General features: G+C 55.4%; 3 protein-coding genes across 3 annotated transcripts; 1 reads left to right on the forward strand and 2 right to left on the reverse strand.

The window, feature by feature from the left end:
• Positions 1 to 786: 786 nt before the first annotated feature.
• VOLCADRAFT_105875 (uncharacterized protein) lies at positions 787 to 5,324 on the reverse strand (the record flags this gene model as incomplete). Its single annotated transcript, XM_002953311.1, has 5 exons — positions 787 to 1,313; positions 1,644 to 3,138; positions 3,296 to 3,495; positions 3,694 to 3,865; positions 5,259 to 5,324. 5 exons carry the CDS (start codon positions 5,322 to 5,324, stop codon positions 787 to 789), a joined length of 2,460 nt encoding a protein of 819 aa, XP_002953357.1.
• Positions 5,325 to 5,555: 231 nt separating this feature from the next.
• VOLCADRAFT_94060 (uncharacterized protein) lies at positions 5,556 to 12,690 on the forward strand (the record flags this gene model as incomplete). The annotated part of the gene is made up of 14 exons (XM_002953228.1): positions 5,556 to 5,717; positions 6,115 to 6,195; positions 6,406 to 6,531; positions 6,690 to 6,733; positions 6,861 to 7,086; positions 7,928 to 8,020; positions 8,453 to 8,535; positions 9,123 to 9,245; positions 9,769 to 9,855; positions 10,162 to 10,291; positions 10,496 to 10,745; positions 11,609 to 11,757; positions 12,418 to 12,521; positions 12,624 to 12,690. 14 exons carry the CDS (start codon positions 5,556 to 5,558, stop codon positions 12,688 to 12,690), a joined length of 1,725 nt encoding a protein of 574 aa, XP_002953274.1.
• Positions 12,691 to 13,110: 420 nt separating this feature from the next.
• On the reverse strand, positions 13,111 to 17,042 carry VOLCADRAFT_94061 (uncharacterized protein; the record flags this gene model as incomplete). The annotated part of the gene is made up of 8 exons (XM_002953312.1): positions 13,111 to 13,265; positions 13,359 to 13,475; positions 13,671 to 13,789; positions 14,165 to 14,460; positions 14,930 to 15,040; positions 15,635 to 15,902; positions 16,467 to 16,650; positions 16,931 to 17,042. The coding sequence occupies 8 exons, from the start codon at positions 17,040 to 17,042 to the stop codon at positions 13,111 to 13,113; spliced, it is 1,362 nt and encodes a 453-aa protein (XP_002953358.1).
• Positions 17,043 to 17,405: the final 363 nt, after the last annotated feature.

A 17,405-nucleotide genomic window follows, 5' to 3' on the forward strand; every position in this document is an offset into this window, starting at 1 on the left:
GGAAGCCTTTCCGCGTTAAAGACCGGGTCGTGAAAGGCTGGTTCGTCACAAGCGCTGACGCGGGCACACGGAGAGGTTTCGCCATGAGGCCAGCTTTGTCTAGTGCAGCATTGAAGACTGCCTCCGGGCTCCCTTCGGCTGTGGAACTGGTTATCCATCGAGTCCGACAACAGCCGAGAGCACACGATACACGTGCTACAGGCGGAATATGTACCAATATTGATAGGTGCGAGCAGCAGCATGTTGTCAAAGGGTGATGCCGTCTGCAAGCTAAGCAAGGCACGGGCCTGTCGATGGTGAGGGCCATTGGCTCACACGTACGAGTCGGCACAAACAGCCTTAAAAGCCAAACGGTGTAGTATCTTAGGTGTCATAGTTCGCGATGATTATTGTACGCTTGCGATTGGTAAGTGCTACGCAGTCTACTTGAATTCCTTAAGGGAGGGATCAAACATGGTCTTAGTATGGTTCACATAAAAACCACATGGTCGTATGAATGGATTGAATGTGGCAACAGCAATCTAGGAATATTGTTACTGTCTGCTTTTCGCAAAGGCCGCCTTAGTTTGGTATCGGGGTGCCGTACGTTTAATTTACAAGGAGCTGCATGCAAGGAACTGCTTTGCGGGTTCTCCTCTGATAGACTCTCTACGTACCCCAACTCAATCTCAATCCCTCCACAGTCAATCTCAATCCCCCCGTCAGTCTATCTCAATCCCCGGTTGATCTATCCCAATCCTGGCGACCACCCTACCAACTCAATCCAACCGTACTTGCCATCCCTCCTTATAGTCTCGGGACTGCATCTTCATCGTGGCCGTTAGCCCTTGACACAGCGGTAACAGGCGCGACAACATCGGCCATGCCACTCTCGTCCTCACTATCACTCTGTGCGACAGTGCTGGCTGTTCCCACCTCCTGGATGCACGACACCACGAGCTCAGCAGTCATGCGCCGTCCCTCCTCGTTATGATACCTTAAGACACGTTCCCAGGCCAGCCTTGCCACGCCTGGTTCGCATCGTGTCAATGGCCGGACCAGCCGTTCATACTGTGGCACAGGCATGGAAGGTGGCAAAGACCGGATGAAACGAGCAGCCGCCACCCATGCCCTCGCTTGTCGGTACCCAAACCCCAGCGACTTCCTCTCAAGAATATACGCGCGGAATGACTTGTACCCTTCCGCCTCAAACAGATGCTGCTCGGCGATATCCAGCAGCGCACAGCTGGCTTCCACAAAAAACCCACCAGCGGCCATGGTGACACGTGCCTCAGCTTCCCCGAGGGTCCGTGCACGCGCAACAGCGTACGGTGCTCTGCACATAGCCAACATATAGTCGTGTAATGGCACACAACGTCATTCATGAATCGGAGCAAATGCAAAGAAGTAATGAAATGGCTAATGAATTGAAAGCAGTCAGTCCTCACACAACTAGACAGTGACCTCGTAGGCGTACTGCGCATGTGGCTCTTTATCCGTTCCCCTGCAGCCGAACTTATAGCACGTCATCCCGCCAACCTTATTAATATGGACTTTAGCGATGGCCCTGTAACAATGGCAGCACGTGGTCAGTAGGTGGTCTTCCAAGCAAACCGGACATTGGTTCCAGTGCCAAAGCTTGTCCGCACCCTTGCAGACCTCACCGGACCCCATTCGCGTGTACACAAAGGTGTCCTCGCTGGGTGAGGCCACACTTGATCCTGGTCCCCGTGGCAGGTCTTCATACCTCCCGGGAGACATGCCGTGCTCCTCCGGCTCAGCCTCTACACCCGCATCGTTGCCATCACCCTCCCAGGGGTCGTCAATGTCGATGCCGGCTGCACCCGACGAGCCCATAGCGCCATATGCAGAGGCTCCAGAACCCAGTCGCTGCCGTTGTTCGTCCTGTTGGTGGTAGGCAGGGAAAGTGTCGTCCAGCAACTGCTCCTGTGGTGTTGACTGCCGCCACGGCAGCGGCGTTGGCTTGTGCTGTGGCTGCTGTATGGGATACCGCCACTGCTGCTGAAGCTGTCCCTCCATGCTGTCTCCACCACGTTGCTGTGCCTGCTGGTGTCGCTGGAGCCCCCGGTACTGCGGCCGTGGTCGCTGCTGTTGCTGCTGCAGCAGCCCCGTATGCTTCCGTCCAGCACCCATTTGGTCCGGCAGCGGCGCCTCATAGTCGCCACCAGCCGGTCCGTACACCCCACTACCACCGTGAGCTGAAGCTGCACCCCTCTGCAACCCGGCGACACCGGCACCCCTGGGCAGGCACACACCGCGGTTCATGCCCGGCGGCAGGCCGTGGGTCCGCAAATGTGGCAGCGGAGGCAGTGGAGGGGTCGTGCGGTCAGGATGAACATGGGCGGCTGTGGCAGTGGGAGCGCGCTGATACACATCCGGCGCGTCTGGTTGCATGGCGGGGGCGCCAGCAACAGGCACTCGCTCCGCCTTCTTGACGAGAAAAGGATCGAGTCGCACAAACCCAAATTGGACTTGAGGCTGCTTGTTAAAGGTCTCGGGCCGCTGCCGTGCTCGCAAGGTTATCATGGCGAGGTTAGCCTTGTGGGTGTCGGTCTTCAGGTGGTTTCGTAAATTGGCGGTTGCTGACGACACCGAAGCTATCGGCCTATAGCCACCTGCAGTCGACGCGAACCTGGCATCAGCCACATCGGCCGGGACGTCAGGCCCCCGTGCTCGCTTCTTGTCTCGTCCTTTGCCACTACCACCACTTGATGTACCAGCGGCGGCAGGCCCCACCTCCGCCAGTTCCATCGACCGTGCTCGCCTCTTGCCCAGCATTTTATCACTACCGCCAACAGCCACGCCAGCCCCCGCCCCCGCACTCGCATCGGCCTCCGCTGAGTACCAACCACTCGCCGCACTTGACAGCTTGCGGGGAAAAGGGTTGGGTGGTGGCACGGGTGGCAGTACGCCTAGGTTACAGGCCTCGCACCAGATGAGCCCCGGTACCGCCTGGTCGCTGGACCCGCCTGCCTCTGCTGCATACACGATGGATCCATCCTTGTTGGCATTGACGGAGATGACACTGAATACACGCTGGTCCAGCGGCGGTGGCTCGTCAGCATTGACAGGGTACTTGTGCACCAGCGCCAAGTTCACGCAATTCTCCCCGCCGTTCATCGTTTGGTCAAGGCCCTCCTGAGGGTCGAGGAAAAGAAACTCACTACAGTCAGAAGATACAGCGAAAGGCAGCAAGCATGACCAAGTAACTGTGTGCCGAACAAGGAATCTCTTGCCCCCCAAAAGCATGCGCTCCGTTGTGGAAGTACTGCTGAGCTCACACGAGTGTACTCACCGCGATCCGCCTCGCCATGTCCTCGCTCGACCCGCGGCGAGCAGTCGAGGGTACAGGAGCTGTCGGACCAGCAGGCGCGGCCCATTCCGCAAGGGCCAGCTTAACTGCGTCGTTGCACTTAACTTTTCCAAGGGCAACGAGGGCCGCTTGTCCAGCTGGGCAGCTTATCCCTCCTTCAAAATGCTCCTTATGGTGCTTTCCTGTGGCATGGATAATCAACCCTTTCAGTGTTATCGATGTGCGTCCGTTTCGGAGATCCGGTCATTCATGGCCTGCCTCGATTGTTTGAACGCGATGTAATAAGCGGTCTGAAACATATATCAAAATGTGAATCACTAAGTTGCACAATCTCCCGGAACAACTGGACACGACAACCGCGACCCTGCGCAACAACCTACTTCCGACACTCCGAGCGATGTCCGCTGCGGACTGAAGCCCATGCTCCATGAGAGAATCTATGAAAGCCTTGTCCCTCCCCGAAGGCTCCAGTTCCATGCCTCCACCGCTCCGCGGCCGGCATAGATGCACAGCCAGCGGCCAATCGAACTGCTGCTCCACGAGCGATTCTACCTACGGGTACAGAAAGGACATACGTTAAGGTTACTTCCTCAACTCGAAGCAAGGTAAACACTTCCATTCCTCGGTAGCCATTTTGTCATTGTGAGCCAGTGGCTCACAAGTGCTGTCAGTCGCGCCAACCTACCTGCTCTGACCAGGATGAAACCATAGCTTTTCCTCGTGAATGTGACGTGACACCCTCGTCGTCGCCGGTGTCCAAGGACGGTTCGGAAAGTCCGGAAGGGTCAGACATCCTCAGAACACGAGAGTCAGTTTCATTAGACAAACAAAAGTTATGTAACCCGTTTCAGTTGGGGTACGTAGAGAGTCTATCAGAGGAGAACCCGCAAAGCAGTTCCTTGCATGCAGCTCCTTGTAAATTAAACGTACGGCACCCCGATACCAAACTAAGGCGGCCTTTGCGAAAAGCAGACAGTAACAATATTCCTAGATTGCTGTTGCCACATTCAATCCATTCATACGACCATGTGGTTTTTATGTGAACCATACTAAGACCATGTTTGATCCCGTGCCTTGCTTAGCTTGCAGACGGCATCACCCTTTGACAACATGCTGCTGCTCGCACCTATCAATATAACCAATCCCAATGCGTGAGCTACGCCAAAACGTGGCGACATCCCGCCAGGACAAGATCAAATCTACAAGTTTATGGGTCAGGGGTCAGCGCCGGCGTCGTAATTCGCTCCAAGTGAAGCTCTGCCCGCTGCAAGCGCGGCACCGGCACAAATAACTTTGCTCAGACGCGATGCCCAAAGCATAGCCCGGGCGCCGTTGACTCTATTTACTAATTAGTGCGCAAGCACCAGCCCTGGAAAAGTGCTGCAGCTGCGGTATGGTGATTTCCAGGGTAGGGGAAATGGGTCGCCGTTAGCTCACTGGCTCTGATGTCATGTGCTAGTGAGCATCCTCGCGCTTAGGGTTTCCGGGCGTCGGTCCTGCTTCGGGTGAACCCTCTTCGGTCAAGGAGTGAGCGACTCACGTGGTAGAATAGTGTGGCTGGAGTTGTATTTTCTCATCATTTTTCACTTTTAGGTCCATTCGAGCAAGCCCTGAGCAAACTCCGTTATTCGAACCCGCATGGTGCAGCATGGTAAAGCCGTTCAGCAGAGCCCGATGCATCATCCGAGGGTGTCATATGTTCGAAACATTTCTTCATGCGGCCGGCAAGCTGACAGTTCCTGGCGAGCCGGGTCTTCGAGTTTGCCGGCCGTGGGGCGGTCCAACCCCCACATGACGCTTTTCACAACCACCACTGACGCAAGAGCAAAACCATCATCCTTGTTTCCTTGCTATCCTTGTCAGGCCCTATAAAACCTGAAAACTGGTTTACCATGCTTCGTGACAGTAGTTACACTTAAGCTTGGCCCTTCGAGCTGTGACGCACCTGCCAGCGCGTTCCATCGCCTGGCCACGCAGGACGGACGAGCGGGTATTGTGAGAGGGTGCACATTTAAATGGTGTAATCTTATCTAATGTCTTAAGACATTTCTACGTTTTGAGTTAGGTCTTTATTAAAGCGCGCCATCTGTGGTTGCAACCACTCTTTCGAGCCTATAATTGCGGAAACATATTGCCGGAAATCCTCAGCATCATCGCATAGGCGCGTTTTTTACAGTAAAGGCTTCTCTTTAAATCCCAAGCATTTCTGGCCCATCGGAGATTTACGGAGCGCTCAAAAGCTATGACGGGTTCACATGAGCCTCCGGAGTTAGGGCAGCGCAGGGTCATTGACTTACGAAGCGACACGGTAACAAAGCCCACACCTAAGATGCTTCAGGCAATGATGAACGCAGAAGTGGGCGACGATGTGTGGGGCGATGACCCAACCGTCAACGAGCTGCAGGTTCGACGGCCTCTTTTTCCTTCATTACCCAAACATTCCAAAACAACTTTACTCACTTCCAGGTCCTCAGAATCAAAGCAGCAGGGAAGCGCCCGGCTTGTCTGTCGTTTGTCTAGGACCCAGCGGTTTTTTTGTGCGCACGCATGGCCTTCACGCTGCGCATCCTGCCTTCTCTCCTTTCTCCTGGGACTCTTCTCCAATCCTCCCACCGCTCCTTGGGAACCTCTTCCCTTGACCGGCCTTTCCCTCTGTTGACGTGCTGCGTTGCGTATCACATATGCCTTGCGCACTTCGCCCCCTCCCCTCCCACCTGCATATAATCCTTTGTTTCTTGCATATAATTATTTCCCCCCGCGTCGTACCTCCCTTTCCCCCTCACAAACGTTTCTTCCCGCAGGACTTCGCAGCTCAGATGTTTGGCAAGGAAGCCGGCCTGTTTTGCCCCTCCGGTACTATGACTAACCAAATCGCAATTAAGGTATGGGCCGAGCGAAAACCGTGGAGTAGCGTGCGAAGGTATGCAGGTAGGTGCATAGATATGTAGGTATGTAATAGGTATGTATGTATGTATGTAGGTACGTCTTGAGGAAGGACATTTTCACTCAGGCGTGATGCTGTTCTCGTTGCGTGCTACTGCTGAGGCACTGCCCCCACTACTGCTGCTACCGCTCCCGCTGCTGCCGACCAGGTTCACACGCATCCGGGGGACGAGCTGTTGTGTGCGGATAACGCCCATATCTACTTGTACGAGGGGGGGGGCATAGCTTTCAACTCTGGTAGGTTCGGGGGGGGGAGGGGGGGGGTGCAGCCGGGGGTGAGAGCCCGGTGTGTGTGTGTGTGTTTGGTGACTGCGGCAGTGGCAATGCCGGTGTGCCGAAATGGAATAAACTCGGTGCTCGCATCCCGGCGTGGCATCTGCCCCAGGACTTGTCCATATTCTCCCACCCACCCACCCGCCCACCCGCCCACTAGGGTGGTTTCGCCACGTGTGAATCCAAAATTATAGAGAATCCGGGGTGGGGTGGGGTGGGGTGGGGGGAAAGAGAGCCCTAGTGTGCAAAACCCCGGGCCGTGGCCACACTACCGCTCGCCAGCTCACCCCTCACCCGCAATCGGGGGATGGTGAAACTTCCGTACACATAGGTGGTTGCTGGCAAGTTCCGGAGTACGACTTCACAAGACATACCTCCGACCCGCTTTTTTTGTTGACCGCCTCACTAATTTAATAATTTCCAACCTCCCCCCCACACCCGCCTCCGCATACCCCACCCTTGTTTACCAACAACCCACGAAAGGTGTCCAGCCCAAGCTGTTGCCTAGCAATCGAGGCCGCATCTCTGCGGAGCAAATTGTGCAGGCGATAAACATGGTGGGTTGACTGTTGGTTGACGGAAGGAAGGAAACAGGCTGAGGTTTGGTTGCGCATGACTAGCTCAGCGTGGATGTGTGTGTGCGTGTGTGTGGGGGGGGGGGAGAAGAGAAATGTGTTTCCCTGGGCTGAAGTGCGGCCGCTGCCGCCGCCAGTAACATATATTGGATTTTGGTTGCTTCCAATCCGCCGCCGCAGATTACGTGTCATGCCGTACAGTGTAACGCGTCGTCGTACATCGTCTGCAGCAACTCCCGTCATCACGCCACTCTGCGCACATTTGCACTTCTATAGATAGTTGTCGGCGCTGTTGAATGTCGTGCAACCTGTTAACGGTTACGGTTGCATCTGTAATGTAATGTTACAGAGTGGGATGCTTCTGGGCCGCTTTATCACATTGTCAGTTCTAGATCATTTATCACCTTATAGCACCATCCACCACTACCACACTGTACTTCGCCATACGAACTGTAAGTCCAAGGCGGCGGATCCAGCCTTCAGGGACCCCTCCTCATCCATTCACCCGAACACCCGAAGAGACGGAGGGTTTGGCAATCGCCACCAATCCAGCGTGCGAATCTGGTCCATCAACTGTGACCTCAACTCCACATCTCAGCAGCTAGCCATAATCTCGCGCTCCCGACTAATTCGGGGGTCTCCCCAGGAATCGAACCCAGGACCTTAAACCGCTAATTGCAGTAGTGTCAACCCAGACCAGACCAGAGGTTGCATCTGTTATCGTTCGCAGCCATGATACCGCAACTGCTTTCACCGTTAACCACCTTAACCACCAACCAATTACTGCCTACCCTGCCTGCCTCTCTCCCCTCCCCCCCCAAAGGAGGATTCGCACTTCCCCACCACCCGGCTGGTGTGCCTGGAGAACACGTCTAACAAGGGCGGCGGGGCGTACTACAGCTTAGATGAGTTGAGGGTACGGCAGTACGGCAATTGCAGCACTTGGTTCATCTCTTGAAATAGTGTCGGATGGCAGTCTCGGGCTCCCTTCCAATCCTTGTTTTATATTTAGGACGATTTCGCGGACATACAGAAATACATACCTAGGTTTTCGGTGGGAGTGCGGGAGCAGCAGTAGCAGCAGCCGCTGCTCATCTGAAAGTCAGTGGCTGCCTGTTGTGGATTGATAGCGTTATCATTCCACTTTCATTCACCTGGGTAGTCCACGTGCGCTTTCAAATCATTCCTTTTAAGACTCTTAAAATATCATCATCTATTACACACATTTTAAACATACCTGATAGATACGGTGCTTTTGGTTCCGTCTGTCTGTCTGTCTGTCTGTCCGTCCGTTTCCCTCGTGTGAATCACCTGACGGAGTTCGGTTCATCCGTACGATGCCGTACAGGCAATTTCGAAGGTGTGCAGTACACACGGGCTGCGCTTTCACCTTGACGGCGCGCGGATCTTCAACGCGGCTGTAGAGGCGGGGTGAGTACCGAATTGAGGTGGGCCCTTAGGGGAGTTGTAACTTATCGGGGGGGGGTCTGGGGGGGGCGTAGCCCCCCCCAGCGCCCCACACTTAAGGAATACATTACGGCGACGCTAGCAACTTTGTTACTTAGGTCGGAATAAATTGAGACCCCCCCTAAATGAAAAAAAAATCACTGGGGCCCTAGCATGTGCGGAACCTTGCCACCGCATTTGGTGCCCGAAAGCTGCCGTGGAGATGTGGCCCTGGCAATGAGGGTCAAGGAGGAGGGAGAGGAACGGCGTTTCCTAAAATCCCACCTTCTGTAGCAATTACCGCCTACGTCCTAGTTGTTGCGTCGTACTGTCACATGCCGTACATATGACGTTGTACGACCATACATATGCGCACATGGAATCTACGTATTTGCCAACTATACAAGCGGAACCTAATCCCCTTGCCGCCTCCGGTGCCCTGCCCTGCCTCGCCCTGTGCGCCCGGGCCCGTGGCACAATTGTTCTTCCACATTTTCCGACTGTCGTACTGCTGTCGTACTGTGCAGAATGTGCTCCGTACAAACCTTTTGCTCTGGATGCTGTGCTCGCAGGTACGGCCCTGCCGACGTTGGTCCTCTGTTCGACTCCATATCCGTTTGCTTGTCGAAGGGCCTCGGCTGCCCGGTCGGGTCGCTGCTGTTGGGGAGTAGGGACTTCATTCGTCGCGCCCACCGGTAGGCAGTGAGGGGTGACGGGGAGGGGTGACGGGGAGGGGTGACGGGGAGGGGTGACGGGGAGGGGTGACGAGGAGGGGTGACGGGGAGGGGTGACGGGGAATGGGGCACGCGGATCTGCAGATACTTGTGGTACGTACGGCACCCGCGAGTGATTCGTACGGTCGTATTACGTCCGGTCTGACATGAATGCATCGGTGAGACAGACAGAAGAGGGAAGAGAGGAATAAATGATGAAAGTAAATTGGCGGCGATGAACTGGGTGGTGTATGGGTACGGAAAAGGCCGAGCCCTTGGTGTGTGCTGTGGATTGATTTAGTGCTCTGAGGCCGTTCTGGGGGGAAATGGTGGTGGTGGTGGTGGCGATGCTGTGAGGTGGTGTTTGTGGGTGCTGGAGCGGGCAGTAGGATGAAGGGGTGCGGGTGTGTGACACAGCTTCATGTCGAGGGTTTGTGACGTAATAGTGACAGGCAGGTGCACTCCCATGTCCTCTCCCCCCTCCCCCCTCCCCCCTCCCCCCCAGGGTTCGCAAGGTGCTGGGCGGCGGTATGCGGCAGGCGGGCTTCCTGGCGGCTGCGGGCTTGTACGCGCTCAAGAACAATATTGACAGGTAGGTGGGCGTTGGTCGTTTTTCGGGTGGCAGTTGACAACGACTGAGGAAACTGGCAAGGCGGTAACGTTGCGCGTTGACCTGATGTTTCTCCTTGGGCTCCCGCTATATGTTTATAAAAGCTCATACGAATACACGTGTTTTACATGTGTTTCATGTGCATACACACGGCCCCCTCACTAACCCGGTCTTCGCGGACCAGTAGTTACCGTGCGAATACACACGTGCCGTACACGCACACATAGACGTACTATTTTTACACCTCCATTTCACATTTAAATCGTTAATGTCGTACTCCTCTCGCAGGCTGCGTGATGACCACGCTCGTGCACGGCGGCTGGGCGCCACGTTGGACGGACTGCCGTACGTGTCGTATTTGGCACCGGTTGACACCAACATCGTCATCTTCCACGTCGCGGCGGGTTGGGACGCGCGGGTATGTATGTATGTGTGTGTGTGTCGGCTGCCCCGGGGTGCGCGTCCCCAGGGGGGGGGCGCGCCGGGCCTCGTGTGCGCGATATGCGGTGCTTGGAAATCCTTAGGATTGTTGTTTGGTTGGGTCTTCTGTTGGGTCTTCACCCCTACCTCACCTCTACCTCACCACCCCACCCCACCCCACCCCACCCCACCCCCCTTTCAGGCCCTCGTGGAGTGGTTCCAGGCTCGAGGTGTGTTGCTGATCACCATGGGGCGGGCGGTGCTGCGACTGGTGACCCACCTGGGGGTGGACGACGAGGACGTGGACCGCGTGTGTGAGCTGCTCAAGGAGGCGGCGAGGGGGGGGAGGGGGGGAGCGGAGGCGGCGGAGGCTAGTACGGCGGCGGGGGCGGTGAAGGTGAATGTGGAGGAGGCGGGGGAGGGGGTGGGGGAGGGGATGGGGGAGGGCAAAGGTGGGGTGGCGGAGTTGAATGGTGTTGGTGGTGACGGGGCGTGTGTGGGCGGTATCGACCCTGCGGAGGGGGAGGAGTAGGAGGAGCGGGGGAGGACTGGAGCGACCACGACGGGGCCCGAGGGGAGGCCGCAATGGTGTTGATGGTTGTGGTGGTCGTGTGGTAGACAGGCCGCCCAGGAAGATGTCGGTTACGGTTATCAGTTAGCTGTTGCTGGTGTTCGTTTGCACCCCATTTGCAAGCTCCCCATTTGTTATGTTTCTGCTCTGCTTGGATATTATGTAGAATATTCGACGTGTGTATATGTATGTACGTACGTATGTATGTATGTATGTATCTTCCGATTTTTGCCCCCGGTGTGAAAAAGTCGAGGCGGAGGAGGGGGAGAGAGAGAGACTGTGTGGAGTGTGTCTTTCACTTCGCAATCCATTTGGTGGTGCTGTTGGGCTTTGTTGTTGGTTATTGCTGTTGGCGCATTCTGTTATCGTGGCAGTTGTATCGGTTGTTGCTGCTGTACCGGCCATATGTATGTCTGGCTGTATGTACGACCCTTCTGTGTGTACGTATGTATGTATGTGTGAACAGGTGATCATGAGGTGTCAGCCCCAGCTGCCAGATGTCACCACACGCAACAGGGGAATCCTGGTGTATTACTAATACCGTGCAGTGCCAAAGGAGGTTTTGTACATTATGCCGTACACATACTCCACCTTTGCTGCTTATGACATGAAACTATACCTTTTTCGAGCTGGGCTAATCTGCGCCCGGGGATTTGGGGGTTGAGGAGGGTGAGGGGGGGGCTAGAGGTGACACACGCAAACCCTCTTCTCCCGCCGGGCCCCACCCCCCAACCTTTTGGTCAGTTCTACGTCTGGTACACTCTTGCCCTGGCAGCAGCTTCACTCGTTTGTGGTTCGTCTTTCCCGACCCTAACGGGGGGCGGGGAAGGGGGGTGGAGGTCTGCCTGGTGTCGCGGTCGTGGTCGCCGGGTGGACGGCATCAGAGGAGAAAGGTGAGAGGAGCGTCTGAAAGGAAATGCTTTTGAAACACACATACATACATACATACGCACACAACCCAAACACGCTCGGCAAGCTGTACCTTTTTTGATATTCGTATTATTATCACGGTCATTATTTGCTGCTTCAGGTTGCGTAGCCGCCGCGAGAAGATACCTAGTTGGACGTTGAGGGGAGGGGAGGGTGAAGACATCGGCGACAGATTCGGTGTTAATCTACTGCTGCTGCTGCTGCTGCTGCAAGAGCTGTTGGAACTTGCTATTATTATTATTATTATTATTATTATTATTATTATTATTATTATTATTATTATTGCTGCTGCTACTGCTGTTGTTGCTGCGGCTACTGTTGAGATTGTTGTCGTTGAATCACGGGGGTAATGGTCGGCCCGGTGGGTGGTTATGGCGGTGGCAACCACCTTCGCCGCGTTTGGCCCTCTCAGCATGTCGTACACACACTGTACTGCTATGCGACCGTCGTACGGAATCTACGCAGAGAGTCTTTATGTCGTTGGTCTCCCTCACCTTCCTGCACACACACATGCTCCCTCCACCCTCGCACGCAAAATAACACGTACGTATATACACAGCAACCTCCAATGCCGTACATCCTTACCACACTTCTCCCCCTCTCGCCATCTGTCACCACTCCAGCAAGCAGCGCCAGATATTTTCACCAACGAACATAACCAACTTGTTGACACCCTCCAGTCCTCCGGTGTAGTACAGATGCTTACTCATTATGTACGGAATACGGTGTGGGTGTATACGGGTGTCGGTGTAAACGGCACTCACACATACACTACTCCCACGACCATCCGTACCACCCCTGTATTCACCCTCATCGTCCCTCACCGCAGTGCACCCGTAGCAGAGACGTCGAACGCCGCACGTCACTCAGTGCACCAACATGTCATACGTTCCTAAAAAAGTATAAAAAAGCTGAGTTGGGATATCACGATGAACAGCTCCGGCTAGGATTTGAACAGGATATTAAATCAACCAGGAGACAGCGGCAACCTACAGCGTCACATAACTGACAGACATGTAAAGCCATGTTAATAAAACGCCAGCAAAGGCGCCATGACAACATCGTAAGCCCAATGCTGGCCAACGCTACATAACGGAATACATTATGGAACATGTCTTTGTGACCGCACCGCATACAGTCACCATACAGCATATAAGGAGATAGATAACATCCGCGATGAAAGCGAGGGGGATGCGGAACGAGAGGTAAAAATGTTTTTGATCGTAACCTGAAGCCCAGGCGCGATTATGGCATCCGTACCATCCGTTGCCCGTGCCGTACTACTGTTGTTATATCTGCCCCATCCGCCACCGCCATCACAGCCCATCCCCATCCGCAACCGCCGCGTCCGGCCCCTCCGAAAGCAACCTGTCTAGTTTGTACGATAGAGGGAAAAGATGCAGCGCCGTACTGTTGAATGCGGAAGCTACCGGGAAGCCGAGGTCGGGGGTAGCAAGCTCCACCACTGCCCCTAACGGCGGTAGAAGAGAGGGGGGAGGGGGTGGGGAATTCAAACAGCGTGCGTGTGTGCGTGTGTGTGTGTGTGTGTGTGTGAAAGCCCCACCTCGACGAATAGGTGAGGCGAGGAGAGATGCGGTGAGATGTGGGTTTGTTGGACCCGGAAAGGTCTCCCCCCCCTCGTCGTGATGCTCGTCAGTCGGGTGGTGCACCCTCTCTCCCGCTTCGGAGGGTTCGGGGTTCGGGGGGAAGAAGGGCTGAGAGCGGGTTGATGGGTTATACAGCGGTTGCCTGCGTTCAATGCCGAATCAATGCCGAATGCGTTGAATCATTCGAAGCATAACACCTGTTGCACGAGGGGGGGAGACGTGGCGCTAGTCCGCCGCCCAGTTCTCCCACCACCCCCTGAATCACTCACCGGCCAGACAGCAACGGACCACAGGTCCAGGGGAAGCCAGTGGACGAGCTTTATGCGCCTCCTGGGCCTTGCGACTGCCGCCACCGGCACCGCCGCTGCCCGCCAGCCGCATCTCCCACCTGCACACCGCCGCCATCACCCACTGACATGATGACGGGGTATACGACAAATAACAACGACGGCGACGATGATGATGGTGATGTGTCGTACCACAAGGCGATGGAATAAATGCTTATGGCTCCCCTTAGATAATTGTGAGATGTGGTTGACTGAGTCAACACTACCTGCCGCCCCTGGAGGCATGCACTCCGTGAGATGTGCAGGAGTATGTATGTATGTATGTATGTATGTATGTATGTATGTATGTATGTATGTATGTATGTGGTTGCACACGAAACACACAGACCGCAGAGAGCGGTAGCAAGCGCACTGCCGTGCAATGTGTGGTACAAAGCTTCTGCAATGTACGCTGAGGACACTGGTACGGCACGCACCGTTCCAAGTACTGTCGGAAGCTGTTGCCCAGCAGCGCAACCAGCGGTACCCCGACCACCACCACCGCATCGGTGCCGGTTGCGGGGGGGGTTCCACGGCTAGCCGGGGCGCCATCGCCGCCGCGGCCGCCGGCACCAGTACTCCAGTTGGCTCGCAACAGGGTGTCGTACAGCTCCCCCTCGCAATGTGGCATGTAAAAGAACGTGGGCTCCGTCACTTTCCGGCCCCCGCCCTCATCCACCTCCAAAACCTGCGGGGGGTCGGTTAAAACCGGCGGCATATAACCACGTTGCGCCTGACGAAGGAGCAGGGGAAATGTATGTGTATGTGTTTTTGAGGGGAGGTGGAGGGCCAGGGAGACGCAAGGGGTGATGCGCACAGACAAACGTTTGGCAGGATGGCAGAAATTAAGGCCTGACTTCTGCTCCCGGAGGCTCCGGGTTCAAATCCGCCTGCCGACCCCGCTTCTCGGTGTGTGCGGGGTGTTGAATTGGGAGGTGGCCCCCCATCTTGTGGACGGTGTATGACGTGATTATATCAACTTGCGCAAGCTGACCAGGAACTAAGTTGAGGCGCCGTTGATCCGCTAGATTTGGTTGGATGCTGGTGGTGAGTTGCTGAACCCAACGAATACATTCTGAAGTCGGATGGGGTGAATGGATTAGGGTGCCCCTCTCGCAGGGGAGAGCAGGGAACTGCCTCCAAGGGAAAGGGGGCCGCTGGTGAAGCAATACCACCCTGTAACATCATACCCACACACACACCTCTTTTGCACAAATCCCCACCTGTAACCCTAGATGCTGTAGCGCCAGCCTGTCTATGTCATCGAATGCCGGGTCGTACAGCTGTACGGCAGAGCTGAGGCCACCCAGAACCTGGTCGCGGAGCAGCAGCACCAGCGCCAACTGCAGCACAGTCACATAATCACCGCCGGGGAGTATGACGCATACACACACACGTGCGTGACGGAAAGCAACGGGCGTGTGCGTATGTGTGTGTGGGGGGACGAGGGGGGGCCAAGTGTGATAGTGGAGAGGTGGAGAGAAAAAAAGGGAGAGACAGCGGCAGGCTACGAGCTGCCGGGACTGGGTAAGGGGGAAGATGTGCTTAGCTTTACATGTCCTACAGTACACAGTCGTACACAGTACCGCTGGCAACTTGGACGACAGCATCGTGTACATAACCAGCAAGTCTTCCTTTCCGTACGACGGCCCGATGTACGACGCTTGACGTACCTGATACCTTGAAACCCGGCTGAGATGCGGTGAGCCCAGGCCGTACACCACCAGGTTGCGAATAACACCCCAACCGATCAGGCCACCACCGCCGCCACCTCCACCGCCGCCGCCACCTCCGCAACCGCCGCCAGCAACAGTAGCAGTTGCATGTCCCGCCGCCGCATCCATCGCCTCTATATCAATCGACACGCAAGTGCCCCCTTCTGTCATGCCTTGGCGGCGGGCCTTTACAACGTCGCCATCGTCATCATCACCAACGACACCGCCAACGGACGCCGTACAACATTGAGGTTTCTCCATTTCGACAGCAACGACGGTGCCTGATGGTACGGCATCTTGTCCCGCTGCCTTCCGTTGCACGCAACCCCTCCCATGACCGCCCGACGTGTACGGCGTACTTGGCGGAAAGTACGACAGATGAGCAAGATGACCTGCCGCCTCCGCCTCCGCCAGCACTTGTCGCAGGCGTGCATAGAAGGGGCTATCGGCGACCTCCTGTCTGCGGTCAAGACATGAAAGAAACCAGTCAGTGTGTTTGTTTGCATGTATGTATGTATGTGCCCATATGTGCAGGTCCTCGTGCTAGGCTTATGGTTGTGTATCTTTTCGTCAATGTAATGGACTGGCTGCCTAATCTGGCGCACACATACACATATATAGGCAGGCGGCTGGCAGAGGTTAAGGCCTGACTTCTGCTCCCGGCCGACCCGGGTTCAAATCCGCCTGCCGACTCCTCGGGTGTTTGAGAAGTGATGAAATGGGAGGTGGCCCCCCATCATATGGACGGTGTAGGACGTGATAATATCAACTTGCGAGCTGATCAGGAACTAAGTTGATGCGCCGTTGATCCGCTAGATTTGGTTGGATGCTAGTGGTGCGTTGCCGAACCCAACGAATACATTCTGAAGTCGGATGGGGTGACGGATTAGGGTGCCCCTCTAGCAGGGGAGAGCAGGGACTGCCCCGGGAAAGGGGGCCGCTGGCGAAGCTAACCACCCTGTAACAACATACATATATACTGGCAGACACAAAAGCACACACATATGCATACACACAAACACACCGGCAGCTGCGGATGCTGTTCAGCAGCTGATCGCACTGCTCCGCCGGTGTTCGTTCCCCCCCTCTCCCTCCTCTGCCTGTCCTTCGCTTGGCGGTCCGGTCAAAAGACGTCGACGGTCCGCCGGCCCAGCTAGCAAAAGGGGGCCCGCCGGGATCAGTGCAGGCGCCACCTGCGGCCCTGCCGTCTGGGAAACAGGGAAGGACGTTGGGATTGGAATTAGGGTTTTGCTGGAGGGCCTGTGGGTGCATGATGGACCAGCTTCATTTACGCGTAGGTGTCGACGCAGTCAAATATGTCACAGCAGGAAGGATACATGGACATGAAGCAGTGAGGAAGTTATGAATGAAAAAAAGCGCGACAGTACTTAGGGTTCTCCTGATGCTACCTTGCCGAGGGAGAGTGGTGTGGGGGTGTGGGGGTGAAGAGGAAATGAGGGAGGCAGGAGAGAGAACCAGGCGACTTACCTCCGGGACAACATTCATCCCTAGCACGCTTCGAAGACGTGCCTTTGTGCCTGCTCCTGCCCTTGCCCTTGCCGCGCACAATGGTCCACCCGCCGTCATCGTCGACGTCCATCGCTGGCCGCCGCTTAGGTGGTCAAGGTTTTAATTGCTTATAAGGTTAATCAACTTGATGATAAGGCTAACGTAAATAAAAATGGCGTTCAGGATGGCTATTGAAAAGTGACGTGCTTGCAGAGACTTCTTCATCCCTACAAGTATTCTTTGTTAATAGAGCAGGTGCAAACAGGTAGATGGCTTGCATATGACAGCTTGGTTATCTTCAATGGAAATCAATGCTCATGCTGAAATGCTCATGATTGACAGTGTCCGTTGAAGGGCGGTTAAGGCTTGTGTTTCCCTTGACTCAATTATTCATCTGTTGGATCCATGTGATTGGGATTCGGCACTAAATGTCAGGCAGAAACAAGGCCATGCA

Source organism: Volvox carteri (assembly GCF_000143455.1).
Source record: "Volvox carteri f. nagariensis unplaced genomic scaffold VOLCAscaffold_35, whole genome shotgun sequence".
NCBI classification, from domain to species: domain Eukaryota; kingdom Viridiplantae; phylum Chlorophyta; class Chlorophyceae; order Chlamydomonadales; family Volvocaceae; genus Volvox; species Volvox carteri.